General features: G+C 37.2%; 2 protein-coding genes and 1 non-coding gene across 4 annotated transcripts; 1 reads left to right on the top strand and 2 right to left on the bottom strand.

Moving 5' to 3' along the window:
- The first annotated feature begins 1,103 nt into the window (after nucleotides 1–1,103).
- On the top strand, nucleotides 1,104–5,297 carry LOC125582286. The gene is made up of 4 exons (XM_048748903.1): nucleotides 1,104–1,190; nucleotides 2,890–4,256; nucleotides 4,301–4,488; nucleotides 4,570–5,297. The coding sequence occupies exons 1-4, from the start codon at nucleotides 1,104–1,106 to the stop codon at nucleotides 5,295–5,297; spliced, it is 2,370 nt and encodes a 789-aa protein (XP_048604860.1).
- Nucleotides 3,055–3,161, bottom strand: LOC125582577. Its single transcript, XR_007320034.1, has one exon. It is a non-coding gene; the product is annotated as a small nucleolar RNA R71 (small nucleolar RNA).
- Nucleotides 5,298–19,088: 13,791 nt separating the features above from the next.
- Nucleotides 19,089–21,431, bottom strand: LOC106381404 (UPF0725 protein At2g20620-like). Of its 2 annotated transcripts, none has more exons than XM_048747831.1 (8): nucleotides 21,186–21,431; nucleotides 20,874–20,928; nucleotides 20,576–20,800; nucleotides 20,253–20,474; nucleotides 19,996–20,176; nucleotides 19,773–19,897; nucleotides 19,610–19,696; nucleotides 19,089–19,522 (listed from the first exon to the last, which is right to left on the bottom strand). In XM_048747831.1, the coding sequence occupies exons 2-8, from the start codon at nucleotides 20,922–20,924 to the stop codon at nucleotides 19,307–19,309; spliced, it is 1,107 nt and encodes a 368-aa protein (XP_048603788.1). In that variant the 5' UTR covers nucleotides 20,925–20,928; nucleotides 21,186–21,431; the 3' UTR covers nucleotides 19,089–19,306. The 2 variants fall into 2 exon arrangements, with proteins under 2 accessions (XP_048603788.1, XP_048603789.1); XM_048747832.1 differs by having other exon boundaries at nucleotides 20,874–20,963; nucleotides 21,186–21,341.
- Between the last annotated feature and the right edge of the window lie 655 nt (nucleotides 21,432–22,086).

The raw sequence follows: 22,086 nt of genomic DNA, 5'->3' as shown, positions 1-22,086 counted from the left end.
GACGAGGTGAATTTGTATCCCATGAATTCAACTCGTTTTGTGATGAGGCGGGTATCAAAAGACATGTCACAGCCCCGTATAGTCCGCAGCTGAATGGCGTCATCGAGAGGTGAAACAGAACTTTAATGGAGATGACCAGGAGTATAATGAAGCATATGTCCATACCAAATTACTTATGGGGTGAGGCGACAAGACACTCGACTTATATTATCAACAGAATAGATACAAAAGTGGTTAAAGATTGCATTCCTTATGAATTTTTCATGGGAGAAAGCCGAACATCAGTCATCTCAGGATCTTTGGTTGCATAGGGTATGCAAATATTGATGGAAAGCTATTGAAAAAACTGGACGATAGGTCGCGGCTGCTGGTTCATCTCGAGAAAGAACCAGGCTCAATATCCTACAAGATTTTTGATCCTCGAACGCAGAGAGTTGTAGTAAGTCGATATGTTGTTTTTGACGAATCAAAAGGATGGAACTGGAACTCGCGAAGGGAGGATCAAAACGACAATGGAAGCTTTAAGATACTGGTTGGAGAATTCAGCAATCATGGGATACAATAGACAGAATCTGATGAGCCTCAGACTAAAACAAAGGAGAGTCATGAGAATATATTAGAAGAAAACAACGAGACTGAAAGTGGAGAGGACCACGAAGATTCTTGATATCTCATGATTATAATAAGTTTTAGATTCATCTTTTAGCTTATTATGATCATTTTAGGTTGCATTTAGGTCTTTGTGTTGCATTTGCATACTCATTTGCATATCATAGGGGTTGGAATGCTCATTTGGAAGTTTGAGGAGAAATTCAAGGGTTACATTGGACGTTTTAGAAGTTTTGGGTCCACTGTGATGTTAACAAGAATCCAGGGACCAAGGATACAAATTCGGAATATTCGCCTGGGCTAAATCGTATAATTGGAAACTTTGGGGTTGATTCGGGTGGAACTTTCTGCACTTTTTATAGTTTTGGGGTCGAAAAGTAATTATCCAAAAGTCCAAGGGCCAGATGTGCAGAAATGGCAAAAATCACCATTGTTGTCTTCTCCACCTCGATCCCGATGGTGAGAATCGATTCCGGTGACGACTGAGCACGGCAATGGAGGATTTGTGGTTCAACGGAGGCGCAATGGTTGGGACGAGGCTCAGAGCAAGCGGCGGAGATGGAGACACTGACGCCACGGAGGTAGCTTGAAGAGACGACCTCCGCGAGTTGTAGCCGTGGCGGAAGAGAGACGACGACGACGAAGGCTCACGCGGGATGAGCGACTCGGGATTGCGAAGCCGCACGCACGAAGAGGAAGAAGTCACGACGTCTCGACTCGGGGTGGGAGACGCGGGGAACCGTACCCGCGCGCGTGAAGTTGGAGCTGCTCGACGTCCAACGTGGGGAAACCAACTCGGGTTGTAGACCGTGATTTCTACCCGAGTCGCGTCTTTGTCTTAGTCAAATTTTAATGTTTTTAAAGGACTTTTTAGACTTTTTAATGGAAACCATTAGGTTTACCAAAAACATATAAATACTCTTGTAATCCCAAAGATGAGGGGCTATCTTAATTTCTATCTAATCACAAAGAACTTTGAGTTGAAAGATATCATTATCTTTTGTAATTGCTTAGTTATATTGATCACTAATCATTATTAACACCAAATCATTATTGATTCTTGGGTTTATCATGAAGATTAGTGAGTAGTCAACTTTGGATTCATGGGTTAGGGAGACTAAGGGTGATTAACCTAGATCTAAGGTGTTTTAGTATAGATCTATCTTATTCCTTGCTAGTAGAGTGATTTTAATGCAATTTTAGAGTTGGCCTCTCTAAAGTTGAGCTTTAGGAATTTCACATCCGAAAGGTGTTCGATGAAATGTCTGAACCAACTCTACTAAGTTTTTAACATTCTTTACCAAAGAGATTTGATGTTAAAGGTGTTAAAATGGCTAATAGACTTGAAATTAATGATTGCTTAGATAATATTCAACCAAAGAGATTTGATGCTTGAGTTATCTTAGTGAATGAGCATTCATCTAGAGATAGAGTTTGTTTAGAATTGTGTCCGGGTCTAAGGTTGATAGATTGATTGAAAGATACCACCTTCAGGTTGAAACTTGATCACCCAAGGTCAATTTCCTTAGCCCATGAGTTCTTCCATTCCATAAGAAAGGAAAACTTTGTTCTTTATTGCATTTTAATAGTATTCTAGTTCAAAATCATCTCACCAATTGATAGCACTTAGATTAAGCATGATCTTGCATTTCATTTGCTTTAGAATCACTTAGAACTGGTTTGACATCATTTATTCTACAACATTTGATTATGAGCCTTGAAACTCTTAACATCAAATGGGCGCCGTTGCCAAATTCTAAGTTGATTGTGACATTGGGATTTAGTCATTTGCTTGAGACTAAGTCAATTTTTATTTAATTGTGTTATTGCTTCTCTTTGTTCTTCTCCCTTTGCATTTCAGGTGTATGAACACAAGGAGCAAAAGTCCAACAAACCTAGTTCCAAGAGTTGAAGACATTAGAGCACTTGAGAGGGAGATTGCAAGACAGAGAAGAGAAGTAGAGCAACAGGCTCGATTGCAAAGGTTGGGGTTTGATATGGAGAATCCGCCTCAAGATGGTGATGCCATAGAGGGCATTGATCCGATCATCTTAGACCACAGCATCCACAGCGCCAAGCTAGAGCCATTGGAGCCTATGATCAACCTCACATTCATGGTCATAGGTTGGGAATCAGAGCACCAGCTGTGGAGAACAACAACTTTGAGATCAAGTCAGGGCTGCTTAACACCATAGAGAACAACAAGTATCATGGCCTTGCTGCTGAAGACCCTTTTTTGATCACTTATACAAGTTTGATAAATATTGTGGCTTGTCCAAGACCAATGGTGTTTCTGAAGATGCCTTCAAGCTCAAGTTGTTCCCCTTTTCTTTGGGAGACAAAGCACACCAATGGGAGAAGACTCTTCCAAGTGACTCTATCACAACTTGGAATGAGTGCAAGAGGGCTTTTCTAGAGAAGTTGTTCTCTATCTCAAGGACGGCCAAGATCAGGAATGCGATCTCTAGCTTTCAGCAGAAGAACCTAGAGGGCTTTAGTGAAGCTTGGGAGAGGTTCAAGGGCTATTGGTCTCAATGCCCACATCATGGCTTCACCAAGGAGAGTTTGCTCAGTACCTTTTACAGAGGTGCTCTTCCAGAGTTCAGGAGCAGATTAGACACAGCTAGCAATGGTTTCTTCTTGGGTAAAACTGAAGAGGATGCAGAGGAGCTGGTGGAGAACATGGGTAAGAGTGACTCAGTCTACAGTGAGGAGTATGATAGAAGCAACAGAGGTGATGATCAGCACACCAGGAAAGAGCTGAAGTCTCTCCAAGCCAAGTTGGATCTACTTCTTGCAAAAAAGTCTAAGCAGGAGAAGATGAACTTTGTTGGTGACCAGAAACAAGAGGCACCTCCAGTGATCAATGAGGTTGATGGTTTAGAAGGCCAAGAGGAGTTGTGCTTCACCAATGCTAATGGCACATTGTACAAGAAAGAGCCCAACTTTCAGTACCAAAACAACTACCAGCAAAGGCCACTGTACAACAATCAGCAAGGAGGTTACCAAGCCAACCAGTCTCCTCCAACTCAAGGAAGCTCTTCTCAAACTCAAGCTCCATATTCAAGTGTGGATTCTATGTTTAAGCAACTCTTGGAATTTCAGGCCATAAATGAGAAGACCATGATTTATGAGTTCAAAAACATCCATGCAAAGATTGATGGGAACTATTCTGATCTCAACAACAAGTACATGCAACTTGCCTCTCATCTCAAGGCTTTGGAGAGTCAAGTTGCTTCTATGCCTTCATCCTCCAAGCAGCCAATGGGGTCTCTACCAGGGAAACCAGAAAAGAACCCCAAGGAGTCTTGCAATGTTGTCTTCTCCACTACTTCTCCAGAGATTGAGCTGAGTGATCATGAGAAAGAGGAGGATGAGATTGAAAGACTGGTATTTGGAACTGAGTTTGGGGAAGTTGAGAGATTTGTTGTGGCCACAGCTGAAGCACAGATTGTAAAGGACGCTGCCAGGAAGGTTGAAGCAACGAATCTGCAAAGAGCTGAGCACAAGGCTGAGAAACAAGTTGAGAAGAGAGCTGACAACAAGCTGAAAAAGGTTAAGCTAGAGGAAGCCACTGAGGTTGAGCTATCACCCTATGATAAGCTCCCTTTCCCCCCCAAAGAGTTCTCACCAAAGCTCAGAAGAAGGTGCTCTCCAAGTTCAGGAAAGATCTTAGTGATGTTGGGGTCAGGCTTCCAGAAATCTCGGGTATGCGTGAAGCTCATGTCCAGATGATGCTCATCAACGATATTCTAGACCACCAAGCTGAAGTGGCCGAGCTTTTGGACATCTCCATTACGAAGATTGATCCACCAATCCCTCCAAAGTCCCTCCCTAAACTTGAGTCTCAAGAGATGTTCACCTTGCCTTGCTACCTTGGTAAGCTCACTTTTGATGATGCTCTTGTTGATTTTGGTGCAAGTGTGAATGTGATCTCAATGGAGATGATGAAAAGTCTAGGGATTGAAAGCATGGAGCCAAACACATCTTTCCTACAGTTTGGAGATTCCTCTTCTACAACTCCTATTGGTCTCATCAAGGACTTCCCTTTGAAGATTGGAGCATGCACCATTCCTATAGACCTCACTATTCTGAAGATGGCAACTGAGAAGAGAGTCCCATTGATCCTTGGCACTCCATTCCTTACAACAGTAGGAGCTTGCATAGACTTTGCCAACACGAAGGTCACACTCGTAAATGTGAACAAAGATGTCTCCTATCCACTACAATCACCAAAGATGATTGCTGAGTATTGTGGAACAATCACTTGTGGAGCATCCTCCATTGAGAAGACCAAGGCTGAAGGGGTTGGTATTAAGAAAGAAGGTCTTGCTGGAGAGTCCTCTAAAGAGCTGTGTGATGAGCATTTGGAAAGTGCTACAAAGGAGGAGGTGAGTAGAGCCACAAAGGCTGCTCATGGCAAAAAGAAGATGATGAAAGAACATTACCCTTCACCTCTTGATATAATGCCACACACTCCATTGAAGTTCAAGGATGGAGCTATTGAGTACAAGATCAAATGCAAGGGAAAGTCTACACCATTCTCAAGTGCAAAGGCCATCATCACTTCACAGCTCCAAGATGATCCAATCAAGCTTCAAGAGCTTCTCTCTCAAGTCCTCACCATCACTCTTGAAAGTGGGAAAATCCTCCTCTTCATTAGCCAATTGGAAGGAAAGTCAAGCTAGAGACTTAAAACAAGCTCACTTGGGAGGAAGTCCCATGGTATCCTTTGTATATATCTTTATATATCTTTTTCTTGCTTTAGTGTGTTTGAATAAGCTTAGGGACAAGTTTGGGGGAATTCTAAAAAATTCCCAAAGGTCATATCAAAAATTCCAAGGTGACAACAAGTCCTCCCTCCTCATTTCCCTTCTCTTATGACAGCCAACTTCAAGTAAGTGCATTCTACCTTTGTAAATACTTAGTTATCATGTTTATGTATTTCCCTTAGATCTCTCCTTTGAGCTTATTCTCACACAAGGGACTGTGTGAAGTAAGTTTGGGGTAGAGTCTACTATCTCACATTGTGTTTTGTTTTGTCTACTTGTCATTAAGTCTCATGCATTGCATTGTGAATAATTATTTGCATAGAAAATTCACAAAAATTAAAAAAATTCGAAAATCACAAAAATAAGCATTTAGTTGCATCATTTGCATCTTTAGGATTGAGTCTAGAAGCATTTAGATTGCATTCATGCATTGGGAGAAACCTTGTAAAGAACACATGTATAGAACTCAATTTGACATCCTAGCAAAACATATCAAGTAGCTTAAGCATCTTTTGAAAAAACTTGTAAGCTTCGAGCATTGAAAACTCTTCTTGAAACTTGTTTGCTTGCTTGAAATTGGCAATGTTCTTAAAATCAGCTCCAAACTAAACTTGGCTTGAACGAACTTAATCTCTCTTGCATATTGGCATTTGCATACTTGATCATGGATCTCATACACATTTGGGTTATCTTATTCCTTTATACCAATCTTTGTTAACCCAAATGGTACTCCATACCCTACTACCCTAACCATTCTTTGAGACCAAACATTGAATTGCATGAGTGAGGCCTCTTTTGATAGCTTGTCATGTCGAAAATCTTGAGAGTATTGGAGGTGACATAGGTTTATTCTCATCTCTTGCTAGCATAATGAGCTAGCATTTAGGGATGGTGAGAGGGGTTTGTGTGATCTAAATTTCAATATCTTGGGTTTGAGGAGTGAGAAAGATGAGAGAGATGAACAAAAGAGTGTCAATAGAAAAGAAAACTCTAGGGACAAAAAGTGAAAGTATGAAGCTCTAGATTATGTACAAAAGAACCTCCCTCCTTTAAAAAAAAAAATTCAGAGAGAAGGTGGAGAAAGAAATGAGAAAGTGTTAGAGCTTGTAAAAAAAAGTGAATTAAAGTCCCTAGTTAGTTGAGTCAAAAGAAAAAGAGAGTTGTTCATTGGGTGAGTGATGTGAGCGAGATTTATTTTGGTTTTGAGATGATGATAAAAGGGTAGAACTTGTAATCATTTAGGAAAATGGAAGAATGATGAGAATGAATCTATGTATGCATGAGTTGCTTATAGTCTTAGATAAATTTTGCATAATGATCAAGCTCCTTATTTTTGAGTGATAACCACCTTGAAATGACAACATTTGAACCCTTATCTTCATTCACATTAGACCATTGCTTACCTAGCCAAATGATTGAGATCATGTGCCCATTTGTGAGAATTCACCTTGTGTGTGTGTGTGAATCAATGTGAGAGCTGGTTGAAGGAACTTGTTAGTTGATGAGTATTGCAACTTTAGTAGAGGCATAAGAGTATGGATAGGCCTAGAGAAGGTAGAGTATAATAAGGGAGTTTCTCATGATATTTGCTATGTTTTCTTTGGGATGTCATATTGAAGGCTAGAAAGTGTTTCTTTTGGTTATAAGCTCCCAATTTTAAATATCTCCCTCTTGATTGTTTTTAAAATTTACTTGTGGACAAGTAAAGGAATAGTGTCGGGGAATTGATATCTCATGATTTTAATAAGTTTTAGATTCATCTTTTAGCTTATTATGATCATTTTAGGTTGCATTTAGGTCTTTGTGTTGCATTTGCATACTCATTTGCATATCATAAGGGTTGGAATGCTCATTTGGAAGTTTGAGGAGAAATTCAAGGGTTAAATTGCACGTTTTAGAAGTTTTGGGTCCACTGTGATGTTAACAAGAATCCAGGGACCAAGGTTGCAAATTCGGAATATTCGCCTGGGCTAAATCGTATGATTGGAAATTTTGGGGTGATTCGGGTGGAACTTTCTGCACTTTTGATAGTTTTGGGGTCGAAAAATAATTATCCAAAGGTCCAAGGGCCAGATGTTCAAAAATGGAAAAAATCACCATTGTTGTCTTCTCCACCTCGATCCCGATGGTGAGACTCGATTCCGGTGACGACTGAGCACGGCAATGGAGGATTTGTGGTTCAACGGAGGCGCAATGGTTGGGACGAGGCTCAGAGCAAGCGGCGGAGATGGAGACACTGACGCCACGGAGGTAGCTTGAAGAGACGACCTCCGCGAGTTGTAGCCGTGGCGGAAGAGAGACGACGACGACGAAGGCTCACGCGGGATGAGCGACTCGGGATTGCGAAGCCGCACGCACGAAGAGGAAGAAGTCACGACGTCTCGACTCGGGGTGGGAGACGCGGGGAACCGTACCCGCGCGCGTGAAGTTGGAGCTGCTCGACGTCCAACGTGGGGAAACCAACTCGGGTTGTAGCCCGTGATTTCTACCCGAGTCCCGTCTTTGCCTTAGTCAAATTTTAATGTTTTAAACGACTTTTTAGACTTTTTAGACTTTTTAATGGAAATCATTAGGTTTACCAAAGACATATAAATACTCTTGTAATTCCAAAGATGGGGGCTATCTTAATTTCTATCTAATCACAAAGAACTTTGAGTTGAAAGATATCATTATCTTTTGTGATTGCTTAGTTATATTGATCACTAATCATGATTAACACCAAATCATCATTGATTCTTGGGTTTATCATGAAGATTAGTGAGTAGTCAACTTTGGATTCATGGGTTAGAGAGACTAAGGGTGATTAACCTAGATCTAAGGTGTTTTAGTATAGATCTATCTTATTCCTTGCTAGTAGAGAGCTTTTAATGCAATTTTAGAGTTGGCCTCTCTAAAGTTGAGCTTTAGGCATTTCACACCCGAAAGGTGTTCGATGAAATGTCTAAACCAACTCTACTAAGTTTTTAACATTCTTTACCAAAGAGATTTGATGTTAAAGGTGTTAAAATGGCTAATAGACTTGAAATTAATGATTGCTTAGATAATATTCAACCAAAGAGATTTGATGCTTGAGTTATCTTAGTGAATGAGCATTCATCTAGAGATAGAGTTTGTTTAGAATTGTGTCCGGGTCTAAGGTTGATAGATTGATTGAAAGATACCACCTTCAGATTGAAACTTGATCACCCAAGGTCAATTCCCTTAGCCCATGAGTTCTTCCATTCCATAAGAATGGAAAGCTTTGTTCTTTATTGCATTTTAGTAGTATTCTAGTTCAAAATCATTGAACCAATTGTTAGCACTTAGATTAAGCATGGTCTTGCATTCCCTTTGCTTTAGAATCACTTAGAACTGGTTTGACATCCTTTATTCTACAACATTTGATTAGGAGCCTTGAAACTCTTAACATCAATTCTCAAGACAACGAGCAAGTCACTCTGAGACGGTCTGAGAGAATCACGTCGAAACCAAAATACTTAGAGGATTATGTGTTACTATCTGAAGAAGAATAAGAGATACTAGTCATGTTCCTCAATGACAAACCGCCAAGCTTCGAGGAAGCCAAGAAATACAAGGAATGGGCACATGCATGTGAAGACGAGATTGAATCTATCACACGTCTTGAGTGTTGGGAACTCGTTGATCTTCCTCCTGGAGCCAAACCAATAGGATAAAGTGGATCTTCAAGATCAAAAGGAACTTTCATGGAAGTATCAACAAATATAAGTCTCGTCTTGTTGCAAAGGGATACGTTCAGATTATGAGGAGGTTTTCGCGCCAGTAGCTCGAATAGAGACAATACGCTTTCTCATCAATCTCGCTGCAACGAGTGGCTGGGAAATACATCACCTGGATGTTAAGACATCTTTTCTTCATGGTGATCTGAAGGAAACCTGTTTATGTAACGCAGCCAACATGTTTTGAAGTTTAAGGCAAAGAAGACAAATTTTATAAGCTAAAGAAAGCCTTGTACGGATTAAAACAAGCACCCTGAGTGTGGAATGATAAGTTAAACAGGATCCTGCTTGGATTTGAGTTTACAAGATGCTTGAAGGAACCATCAGTTTACAGAAAAGAGACGAGTGAAGGTCTTCTTGTTGTTGCAGTCTATGTGGATGATCTTTTCGTGACAGGAGCAAGTATGAAAAGCATAAACGATTTCAAGAAGGAGATGGCGACGAAATTTGAGATGAGTGATCTTGGTTTACTCACCTATTACCTTGGGATCGAGGTAACTCATCACGAAGGAGGCATAACCTTGAACCAGAAGCAATATGCGTCAAAGATATTAGAAGAAGCGGGCATGAAGGACTGCAATCCTGTTCAGATACCGATGGACTCCGGTCTAAAGTTGGAGAACTCAGAGAAAGAGAAAGACATTGATTCTATAGGGTACATGAAGATCGTCGGCTGCTTCAGATATCTGCTCCATACCCGACCTGATCTTTCTTATTGTGTAGGTGTACTCAGTCGTTATATGCAGAATCCAAAGTAGTCACATGGGTGTGCGATGAAGCAATGCTTGAGATATCTAAAGGGAACTACTTCTTCATACGGCTTGACATTCGAGAAAATAGGACATAGAGCATCAAAGTTAATTGGCTATAGAGACAGTAGCCATAATGTAGACCCTGATGATGGAATAAGCACGACGGGTCATATATTTTACTTCGAAACAGCCCAATAACTTGGTGTTCTCAGAAGCAAGATACAGTGACTCTATCGTCATGTGAAGCTGAGTTTATAGCAGGGACTGAAGCGGCGAGACAAGCTATTTGGTTCAAGACTCGTTGTACGAAATAATTGGAGTTCCATTCGCAAAGACGGTCATCCAGATAGATAATCGTTCTGCAATAGCTCTAACGAAGAACCCGGTATTTCATGGTCAGAGCAAACACATTCATACCAGATTTTATTTTATAAGGGAGTGTGTTGAGAAGGGTCTAATGGAAGTCGAGCATGTACCCGGCAACGAGCAGAAAGCAGACATCTTGACAAGGACTCTAGCACGGATCAAATACAAAGATGCGCGATTTGATTGGTGTTCATGATATAGACAAAAGAGATTTCAAGCTTACGAGGGAGAGTGTTGAAGTAAGCTTGAGAGAAGGTTGAGCAAGAAGTAATCCTAATCCTAACCGAGTTATGAAAATAAGAGTAAAATAGATTTAGGAGTTATCTATATCTATGAGTACTAATAAGATTAGGATTACTTATCTATATAAATAGAGATATCATGAGATGATATGTGTGTGAGTTTATGAGTTTGAGGTTTTGAGGTTTTGAGATAATTTCTCCAATAGATTAATAAGAAGAGTTTCTTATTTGTGAGATTACAACTTGTGTTTGTGTGCTTTCATTACTAAGATCGTGAAACCAGTTAACAATAGTTCAGTATGAAAAGAAAAGGCAAAAGCTAGTAGTTACTTGCTCCACAAGGCAGCAGAAGATGGAAGAAGAAGGTTATAGATTTCTTAGATTTAACAAATGTTACATAAGAAGCCTAAATAATGATTAGCCTTTAATCTTTTTTTTAATTTGAAATAGCTGCTGATGAGAAAATGGTTAGGAGAGAAGTGATAAACTGTAAGTATAAATAAGGAGAGAGAGGGAGAGATCTTCGATGTATCAGCTCAGAGGTTCCAATTGTATTGAGTGTGTTATGGATCAATATCGAGTTGGTTCTTAACAACAAGCTACTTCCGAGTACCGAAGAAACATTAAGCGAGTCATCTGAAATCAAGGAGTATGGTGAATCAAGTACACTGTATGAGGAGCAAGTAAGACCAGAACCAATGTTGATTTACAGAACACAAGTGAAATCTAAAAGATATGACATGAAATTAAGAGAGTGCATCAATCTCAAAGATTGTGGACAATCTCAACGTATCAGCCGCTCCAAGACTTGAGGAAGTACTAGAAGACCGAAAATGTGCATATTTCATGCACAACTAGGATTTTTCTAAGTTTAGGACTTGCATGAAGTCTCCCTTCTTTGGTAATAAACATCTCAAGCTTTTAAGAATAATATTTATAAGATCCATAGCTTGAAGATCAAATAAGAAATTTAGTAAGTTATAGATATTTAAACATTTATTAAGTATGCCAAAGTGTTTTCCCCAAAAAATCTAAAATGTAAAAAGGATTTTGGGAATATATTTCAAATATAGCATATTTTTAGAATGTTCAAAAAGATTTCAACTTAATTTAGATTTGATTTTAGGAATATGTTTTGCTAATCAAATTAAACAATAGATTTGATTCTCTAATCACTCCCGCCACAAACCTCTCAAATATCTTCCTCTAATCTCACCTCTCATCTCTCTCCAATCCAATCTCATGTTTTATTCTAATATAAAGACATTCTAATCCCAAACTAAAACCGTGGACTATTACTAGTCGGAGATCAATCACTCGCCAAAGTCATTCTTCTCTTCAACACAACAACTCGCTGACGAAGCTAAATGGGCTGCATTCGGACTCTTTGAGCCCATTTTAATAAATGGGTGGGGACTGGGTTCTCTTAGCCAACTGAAATATAATTTGAGCTGGAATGTATCTTTATTCATAACATAGAGGTTCTTTATATAGGAGATTACACCGTCATAGATAAATGAAAAAATTAAAAATCATAATTTTTTGGTTATGAGTCATCCACAATCTGGTTCATAACACTCCCCTTTGGATGTCATAACCATTTAGAGCTTGTAATATGCTTTAATGTTGCCTCATTAAAACTTTACCAGGAAAACCCAATTGGGACAAAACCATGGTGAAGGAAAAAATACAACACACATTACTCCCCCTGATTTGGACATTACTGAAGGTCATTTGGACCGCTCCAATTTGCAATCAGTGGGTGATGAAGATCTTGGGCAGAATATGCTTCGTCTTCGAACATGATAGTTGGTTCTTCTTTACCATCGGCCATGCCACAATCTGATCGAACATATTGAGGCATCGACCTCAAATACACACACACGAAATCTTGGATGATGTTGTTGTGATATGCGTGTGCCACCATGTGTAAAACATAACCTGTCTGAAAACAAATATACAAAATCAAATAACCCCTCTTTGGGCTGGTTAGTATAAAATAAACCAAAATCAAAGGCTTCTTCATCGTCCTTCTTATGGATCAATCAGATCAGTGTCTAAAACAAGACTTTTGCATCGTCCATCTCAGGACTAAATGGACTTCTTTATCATCCACATTTGGACTGAATGGATTAGTGTCTAAAACAAGTGATCTCACGCCCATGTACTAGATAATGGGTGAGACTGGTCCATATTAAATCTCTTGAGTACCATTTTCTGTGTATACTATTTGATGCACAAGGATTTCATTGTTAATGTACTCAAGCTGTAATCCCAAACAAAACTTTGTTTTCCAAGATCTTTCATCTCAAACTCTTTCTTGAGATATTCAACTGTTTGGAAAATTGTATCCAGAAGTTCCTAGGATATTCAGATCATATACTTTGATGATTACCAATATTGTTCTCGAGAACTTGCTGTACTTTCAGCTCAATACCCTCTAGTACTTTCATTATCCAGTGGACCATATAAATATGCAGTCACTACATCAACTTGCTGCAAGTTTAATTTTTTCTCTTATATAGCCAGACTTATGAGAAATCTAAAAGTAGTTGCATCCACTACATGGGAGTATGTCTCCTCATAATCTATTACAGGTCTTTGTGAAAATCTTTGTGCAACATCAGCTTTATATCTCACGATTTCTATTTCTCACAAGACCCATTTATATCCACTGGTTTTAACATCATATGGCGTTTTAATCATATGGCCAAATACGCATTTCTTCCTTAAACTATTTAACCCCAAGTTTCCATTCAATCCAATCTGTTCTATGAGTGCGCACTCTTATATTGACGTGGGTTCATAATCCTTGCTTATATTCATAAATTCAAGTGCTACCTTGTATACAAATAAATCATCTTATGTTGACATTCCTTATTGGTTCCATTATGTTCTAGACATGATATAATCGATTGAGATTCATTATTATCAAGATCTTTAATACTTTACAGCTTGGCGTCTCAAGCTACATTGTTTGGTACCTGTACCTTAGAGCCGTCCGGCCTTATCTCCATGTCTGGGATGGTTTCCTTAGTAACCTCGGATTTGGATTTTGATTATCATTCTCTGCACTTTTCTTTTGTTTCCGAGGATTCTTATCTTCTGGAACCTATTTGGTCTACCACGTTTCATACGTTGTCTAGACTCTGTAGCAACTTGACTGTGTCTCTTCTTGGACATCAAATTCGTTGGTGCTTTACAAGCTGGTTTATATATGACTTAGTCATTCTTTTTCGGGTCAGCAAATGTGTCTGGCATTTGATTAGCTAGCTTTGTAAATGTATAATCTTTGGACGTCTATTTCACATTCTTTAGTCCGATGATCTTGCCAAGACATTGATGGTTGATTTCATTCTATTTCTTTTACCATTCTTTTACCAGCTTTATTATTTTTTTTCTCCTTCTGGTCTTAAAATAATCCGTGTACCTGACCTCAAATATAATCACCCATAGTTGGCTCAAAGTACTTTATTATTGTGTGAGAATCATATCCAACATATATCCCCATTCTCCTTTTGAGGTCCCATCTTAGTTCTCTGTGGTGGAGCAATTAGTACATAGACAGCACATCCAAATGTCTTATGATGGGGTATGCCTGGCTCTTGACCCGTTAATAATTGTGATAGGGGATATCTATGCTCACTAAATGGCCTGATGCATATTAACTTAGGTGCATGTAAATTTCGTGTGGCCCATGCTGTGAATGGGAGTTTTGACCTCATAAGTTATGGTCTATCAATCAGCTATTTGCGTTTTAAAATATTTCGGCCAAGCCGTTCTTGGTATGGACATGTATCACAGAATTGTCCACACTTACCCCATGGACATACCATAATCATTTAAACGCTTGGGACATGTATTCACCAGTATTATCTAGACATATAGTTTTTATTTATGAAAAAAAGGCTCGTAGCCGTTTTACTGGTGATGGCCTAATGAGTTTCCCTTGTGTACATGCTACACACGTGAGATTCTTTGGGATAACTCTTCTTATCTTTTAATGTGTGCCTTTTGAATATCAATTTTTGCATCATGTTTGGACCAAGATGGTCAATCCGGTCGTGCCATAAAGTGTATATTTTCGCAGGCTTTTAGCCTCTATCATACTGATCTATGCATAGTCTAGGTCAGTAGAGAATGCAGGTATAGTCTTTAGGACTTATTATGGCCTTGGACGATTTTATACATATATCTGAAGGAACTCTTTGTTTCCTTCGCCCATTGTTTCAATATGGAAATAATTCATTCTTATATCTTTAAAACTCAATAGGCTGCTTTTGCTCTTAGAGCTGGGTGAATATAAGACATCCCTGATTTCTAGATGCATACCCTTAGGCAATAATATATTAGCCTAGCCATAGTCTTCTTTCAGACTGGCGATACCTGCTTTAGTACTTATATTGGCGTTTTTCAGTGTACTCATATAGAAAAATCATTCATTCATTTAATCTAAGCAGACAATGTAATAGAAATAAATTCAAGGAGATACAAATCAGAGAAAGCATACAAGCAAAGCAATCACACAAGTTTGATGTCGAAATCAGATTATCAACTTGATTCTTTTAGGCAATCATAAGTCTCATATTCCATAAGATCATCTTGATCATGTTCGAAATTATTTTCACCATCTTTATAGACCAAGTGGGTTTCAGGATTCTTCCCTTTCAGACTCTCTTTGATAGATGTCACAAAAATGTTTGGGAGTCCTTCATATCTTAGCCCAATGGTTCCCCATTCCACATCTATGGCACACTGATTTGGTCGAGTTTTGTGGTTTAAAGGATATACCACGGCCACTGCCTTGACCATGGCTCAAATTGGGTTGATACCCACGGCCTCTGCCATAGTGATTCCCACGGCCAAATTATAGTGGCCATGGCCACGTCCTTTCCACCCTTCACGGTCATGACCGTGTGGTCTATCATTCTGGACGTGGTTACCTTCTTTTTTTCTGCGGCCATATTGGTATCAGGTAATAGGGTTAATCCAGGCGGTCTCAATTCACTGTTTCTCATCAGTAATCAATTATTTTGCCTAGCTAGCAATAGACTCATCCACGGACTTATAGTCCTGGATTCTGGGATTCCTCCAATCAAATAGGGCCTTTGATAATAACACCGTTCTTTGGTGATCATATCTCGATTTTTAACTCTGTCCAAAGGTCTAGAGGATTCTCTATAGTCAGATACTGATATTTGAGACTCTTAATAATATGATAGCTAATAATTAATATTGTCATGTATCAATATTTCTCATTGGCATTATTGCCTTCTATGATACATTCACCAAGTCTTTTTGACTTTGGGATAATCTTTGTATCCAATGTCCACCGTAAATAATTCTCCAGAGAGATTTAGGGCAGCAAAATCCAGGTTGATTTTCGACATCACAAATCATATATCACTCAATATTTAGGTATAATTTTCATGCGGCCTTACTCTTAAAAACAATCAATTCGGATTTCAATCTTGTGAGGACAATAAGACTATCAATCTTAAAGGCATTTAATCAATCAGTCAATTTCTAGCAAGTCTCCGCAATACTATTTCTATGTGCTCATAATATTATGGTTTGTCAAGACTAGCAAAAACGGATTCAATTAATCATGCAATTAGAGTTTAACAATCAATGGATTTTAGCAAGACTAGTAAAAAGATTTATTAATCACTCAATCAGTTTCAAGGTTGATTTTAGCAATACTAGAATATAGATTTCAAGCATGAATTTCAATGAATCAGTTTCAAGGCTGATTGGTATTTAGCATAAACCATGTGTAAATAATTTATCTAATATCCGAATTTATCAAACCTCAAAAACATATAATCAGATCAATCAATTTAATCGAACTTAGCATACAATCTTAAACCTCAAGATATTAGATTTTATCATGAATCTATCAACCTAGCATACGGATTCTCAATTCTCAAAGACATCCAAATCAGATCAATATAACCTATCATACGGATTATTTAGGGTTTCTATTTAAAACAGATAAGATTACAAAACTATCAATCCTAGCAGATGATATTAAACCTCAAGAATCATGCAATCAGATCATTCGGATTTTAAACAAGTAAACCTCAATCAATCTATCAACCTATCGGATTATATAAGCAAAGCAAACTAGCAACCTATCGGATTCAATCAATGTTTTAACAGGCTGGTCGGTTTAAACAATTTTAAATCAGATGAACAATTAACCAAGCAGGATGAGAAAATAAATCTATCAATTTAACGGTCAAACAATCCTAGCAACATAACATCAGATTCAATCAGATTTAAAACCTCAATGATCAAAACTGAAAACAGTTTTGATTTCAAAATATTCGATTAGGGTTTTAATATGTGATTTGATAATTATAGTATAATTAATTCCGATACTTATATTATTTAGGTTTTATAGATATAGGGTTAGGGTTTATCGGATTTTAACTTGTAAAACCTGATTTGAGGTTTTAATCATGTAGGAACATGATTTAAGGTTTGGGGTATCAAACTTTTAGAGCTTCGATTTACTCAATTAGGATTTTTGATCTATTACCCTATGGTTTTGATTCATAAAGATTAGGGTTTCATTCTTTATCAATCAATCCATGTTCGATTATGGGTTCTTAGGTTTTGAATTACCTTTTAACTTTAGATGATTGTTGAATCGGACCACCAAAGGAGTTGAGCCGCGAGCTGGACGCGAATGGGACGCGAGCTGGAATGGATCGAGTCGCTTATATTGGGTCACGGACGTCCTTTGTTGCTTGATCGGGAATGCCTTGAACGTCGGACGCGAGCTGTCTGATGCTGTCGCGAATGAGGAAGAGGTCGCGTGCTGGAGCTCCTCTCGGGTCGCGAACGTCTGAGCTAGGAACGCCTTGGGCTGAAGCTGATCGGGGACGCGAGCTGAAACAGATGCGGGAACAAGAGACGCGATCGGGTTTAGGGTTCGTCGGATCGCCGGCTAGGGTTAGGATTTTAGGGTTTTTCGATTTGGGTATTAGCTTAGGGATTTAGAGTTTCGTGCTGATAATGTGTTATAAAAGTAATGTAAAAGTCTATCTTTATTCATAACATATAAGTTCCTTATATAGGAGATTACACCGTCATAGATAAATGTAAAGATTACAAATCATAATCACTTGGTTATGAGTAATCCACAATCTGGTTCATAACAGAAATCTTATATCAAGAGAATTTCAAATATCCCTTGTATGTGATTCCCCTGCTCCTAGTTTGTATGTTGGATGTCCAAAGAGACAAATCCATACATTTCAAGTGAGGGAAGAAAGAATATAAGGCATGTGAAACAAGCGATTTTTTAATTAGAGCGTGCACACAGTCTTAGATAATCCCTATAATATATTTGAGAAGCATTGCAACTTCTTTTTGTATCCACATGTCATCACTAGAATGATTCTTAGAATCATTAGAGAAATATGTTGGTTCATCTAATTATATAATAAACTTTTTATTAAACTAACAATAAATTCATCATAATGTACTTTATTATTTTCTTAAATAAAATTTACGAAATTGCCTAATGTGACTAAAGTATATATGAGAATTAATGATTTTGAATAATAAAGATTTGATAAAAATAAAGTATCTTCTATCATATTTATTTAATTTTAAACTATTAAATAAATAAAACAACCACAATAACCATATAATAAAAATTTAGATTTTTATGTATATGTTATATTTTGAATTTTTACAAACGGTTATAAGTTAGTAAAACTGTTAAAAGTCTCACATTCAAATTTTATGATTCATGGTTTAAAATTTTTGTTATGACAAAATACAAATGATTAAAAAAATTATATAAGTAAAAAGTCTAATTTAATTAATTATTAAGATTAATATATATCGTTTTAAATTAAACTATAAACCATATAAAATACAATATTTTAGTTTCAAATTTTACTTTGAACAATTTTTTTGATAAAAGTTTTGAACGATCATTGACAACTTTTTTTTAAAAAAAATTATAAATTACTAAAACTAATAATCCCACAATGAAAATTTTGTTATCAGTAATTTAAATTTTTTCTATAAAAGATACAAATGATCAAAAAAACTATATGAGTAAAAATCATCATTTAATAGACATTAATATTAAAAATATATTAAAATATATTATCTATGCCAGTATCATTTAAATTTAATAGCATATCCTATCAAATATAAAAAAATATTTTTTGGATTAATAAACTTGATTTATATGTTCGCACCAATTTAATTATATATTTAAAAGTCACTGCCATTTAATTATTTAATATATATTTATTATTTATAAAATAATTTATATACATAATGTTGATGGTGTTAATCTAGTATAAGTTTAAAAGACAACATTACGATTGCACAATCAACTTAAAAAGAGATAGTTGCTAGCATAGATAGAAGAACTACAAACGTTTACTCGGACCGTTTTTAATTACTCACATAATCAACCTCAGAGACAGTTTAAAAGACAAACATTACGATTGCACAATCAACTTAAAAGATACTCCCTCTGTTTTTAAAAGATGCATATTCTAAACTTTTCACATATATTAAGAAAACTGCATTGTTTTTTGTGAATAACAATTTTTCATAACTTTTAGCCAATAGAAATTCAATAAACACCATTAATTTTTTTGAAACTTACAATTTTTCATAAATTCATACATTGAAAAAGTAAAAAATGTATCTTTTTGAAACAAATTTTTTTTCCAGAACATACATGTTTTAGGAACGGAGGGAGTACTTATAGCGTAGATAGAGCTACGGACCGTTTTTTTTTTTAATCTCTCTCTCTCGCTCATAGTCAACCTCAGAAGAGACTCTTCACATCACATGAAGCACTTGGCTTCAAGGGATAGATGCTCTGGAATCCCATCCCTTGTCCTCCTGATGATACCTTTCCAGACACGATGGCAACTTGTTTTGAAGGTTATGAAAAAGACTGCATTATCCAACAGCTCAACCTCTTTCAGAGAGTCGACAACTCCTCTAGTTTGCACAACAACCTTTCCGAGCTCCAGGGGCTTTGAACGCTCAAACATGAACTGCAACACAAGACCAAGAAGAGATTCCTTATAATAACATAGAATAAACACACACAAAAAAAAGAGTCTTTTGTTTTGGGTACTCACCGGGTCCGTCTGCTTCTTGGTGTACAAGGCTAGTTCAGCGTAAAGATGAAGCCATTCTTTGGCTTGTTCCACCTCTGATTCTTTCATCTGGAGAATAAATAATCAATAAATGTCAGCAAAAAAAAAAGAAGAATTAAAGAGGAGGGAGGGAGGGGCTCATGACCTCGTAGTATTGCAGGAGCAGCTGCGTACTAGTGGCATAGTCATTAGGCAACCAATCGGGCATGTTGCCTTTGAAAAGCTCATCCACGGAGAGTGTGTCAAATCCACATTGGAATCCATCTTCCCCTGTGGTAGACATGACCAACACAAGTAAATAATATAGAGAGAAACATAGAAAAAAAACAAACAGAAAAGATATAAGAGCATTTTCGCAATCATATTACCTGGAGGAGGAGGTGGGGGCAAGGGCCTGCAGCGGGTTGTGACAACATGGAAGCAATCTTTATTCTCAGTGGCAAGCCGAACACTTGTTTCAAACCTGCAAGTGTAATTGCGTGCTGGATCCCTTGCCTCTAAGGTCTGGTCATAATCTCGAGGCAGACCCAAACGTTCAAAGTGTGTCCCCTAAAAAATAAAAATAAAAACATATTATTATATATATGGTTAAGGCAGAAGCAAGTAAAAAAAAAAGAGAGATAACCTTTTCGAGATTGTAGCAATGGAGTGCGATTTTAGCAAAGAGCAGTGGCTTGGCGTGCATAGCATCCTGAGATTGAGAGTAACTGTAACCGCCAGGGGCAGTGGGACTATAAGTTGGACTCGGAGTGTACCGATGATGAAAGATTCTTCGATATTCCATGTTAGATGGAGTTGGTGACTGTATATATAACGACCGCTTGCCCGGTTCTTCGTCAACGGGTTCCTTCAGAGAAGAGAATGAACATCGACACCGATTTAATGCAAAATAATACAGGAAAGAGCAAAACTTTTTTAAAAAAATAATAATAACGGGGAGGGGGGTACCGGTAGAAGAATAGCATCCAGTAACTCTCGCTTCAACTCGTCTTTAGGAGTAGAAGGCAATTTTATGACCACTGGACTCCAAGTGCTGGGGCCGGGGGGAAGAGGTTCCCAAACATTGGGAGGCTGATATGGTGGTGGATAAAAGTCAACAAAACCTTGTGCTGACGGCTTGTAGGTAGGCGGCGGCGGCGGCGGTGGCGGCGGCGGTAGAAAAGCACCGAGTTCCTGAAGGATATGCACCACCAGGTTTTTTAAAAAACGCCCACCACAAACTAGAAAACAAAACAAGACAATTTACCTTAACACTCAATGTGTCGCTATCCTCTTTCCTCATCACCACGTCCGCCATTCTCCTATAATCAGAGTGTTAGAAGATTCAATTGAAAATCTATCATCAAAACAGAAAAAAAAAATATTAATTTCAAACCCTAATTTCGAATCTGTCAACCTAACCAAAAACGACTCCACAGATGCTGATTCTAACTTATATGCTAATTCATGAAAGCAGAGCAGATTCGATTAAACAAGAGACCCTAGCAGACGGAATCAGGATGAACGTACGAACTACGAACTAGAGAGAACGCCGAACGATAACGAAAGAAACCTTTACCTTTTCTCTCTTTCTTTCCCAGAAACAAAATGAATTTACAACTCTCTCTCGCTTTCTTTATATAATAGATCCCTTCTTACCAATACGACCGACATATCTTTTGGGCTTCTCCAAATTCTCGAAAAAGGACCAACAAGAAATCAGTGCCATTATAATAGATCAAATGTCAATCATTAAACTCCCCTCTTCTTTTAATACAAAGTAAACGACTTGCTCCACCACTAATTTGTCATTTTGCTAGGAGTGTGATTGCTTAATTTTGGAGCAACCCAGAATAATTAAATTGGAATAAATAGGTGGAAAGTTGATCAAGTAACCAATATAAAACTAGATCCGGATCCGCGGATATAAATTTTCAGTTTTTCATTATTTATTTTATTAAATGATGTATTTGTAAAATTTATTAATATTATATTCATTAAGTAAATATTTTTTTTTGCATCTGAAACTATCTATTTTTTTACGAATGTGTGATATCATATAAAAAAAAATATAAAAAATGAGTATACATAGTTAATTAGATAATTGTAAGAACATAAATATTTCTTTCATTTGCGATATCATATAAATAATGATCCGCCCAGTTTTATGTGTAATTTTTTTTTATTTTGACCATTTCCTTAAAACTATATTAAATTTTACATATTTTAATTAGAAAATTTTTAATATCTTTACCTTTTTATTTGAAATGCAACTCAATATTTTTTTAAAAATTATAACAAAATATTTAAAAAATATTTTTAGAATTTGTTTGAAAAATATGAAAATTACATTTTAAATTAATATTATCCTAAAATATGATAAGTTTTGACGTAAACGAAAACTCAAATTATGTCAAAAATAATTATATTCAATGATAATAACAATTTAAATTGATTATTTTTTAAAAAATACATTTAAA

Source organism: Brassica napus, chromosome C2 (genome assembly GCF_020379485.1).
Source record: "Brassica napus cultivar Da-Ae chromosome C2, Da-Ae, whole genome shotgun sequence".
Lineage (NCBI taxonomy): Eukaryota > Viridiplantae > Streptophyta > Magnoliopsida > Brassicales > Brassicaceae > Brassica > Brassica napus.
The sequence above is the reverse complement of the archived record's forward strand: the minus strand, read 5'-3'. Positions and strand labels throughout refer to the sequence as shown.

Excerpts from the sequence above, each read along its gene's own strand:
- LOC125582286 (XM_048748903.1), top strand. The coding sequence starts at position 1,104 with ATGGAGGATTTGTGGTTCAACGGAGGCGCAATGGTTGGGACGAGGCTC. Across the intron at positions 4,257-4,300 it reads TCACCAAAGCTCAGAAGAAG|GCTTCCAGAAATCTCGGGTA; the intron begins GTGCTCTCCAAG and ends TGTTGGGGTCAG. Across the intron at positions 4,489-4,569 it reads CACCTTGCCTTGCTACCTTG|GGATTGAAAGCATGGAGCCA; the intron begins GTAAGCTCACTT and ends TGAAAAGTCTAG.
- LOC106381404 (XM_048747831.1), bottom strand. The coding sequence starts at position 20,924 with ATGGCGGACGTGGTGATGAGGAAAGAGGATAGCGACACATTGAGTGTT. Across the intron at positions 20,177-20,252 it reads ATTGCTACAATCTCGAAAAG|GGGACACACTTTGAACGTTT; the intron begins GTTATCTCTCTT and ends TTTATTTTTTAG. Across the intron at positions 19,523-19,609 it reads CCAAGAAGCAGACGGACCCG|TTCATGTTTGAGCGTTCAAA; the intron begins GTGAGTACCCAA and ends CTTGTGTTGCAG.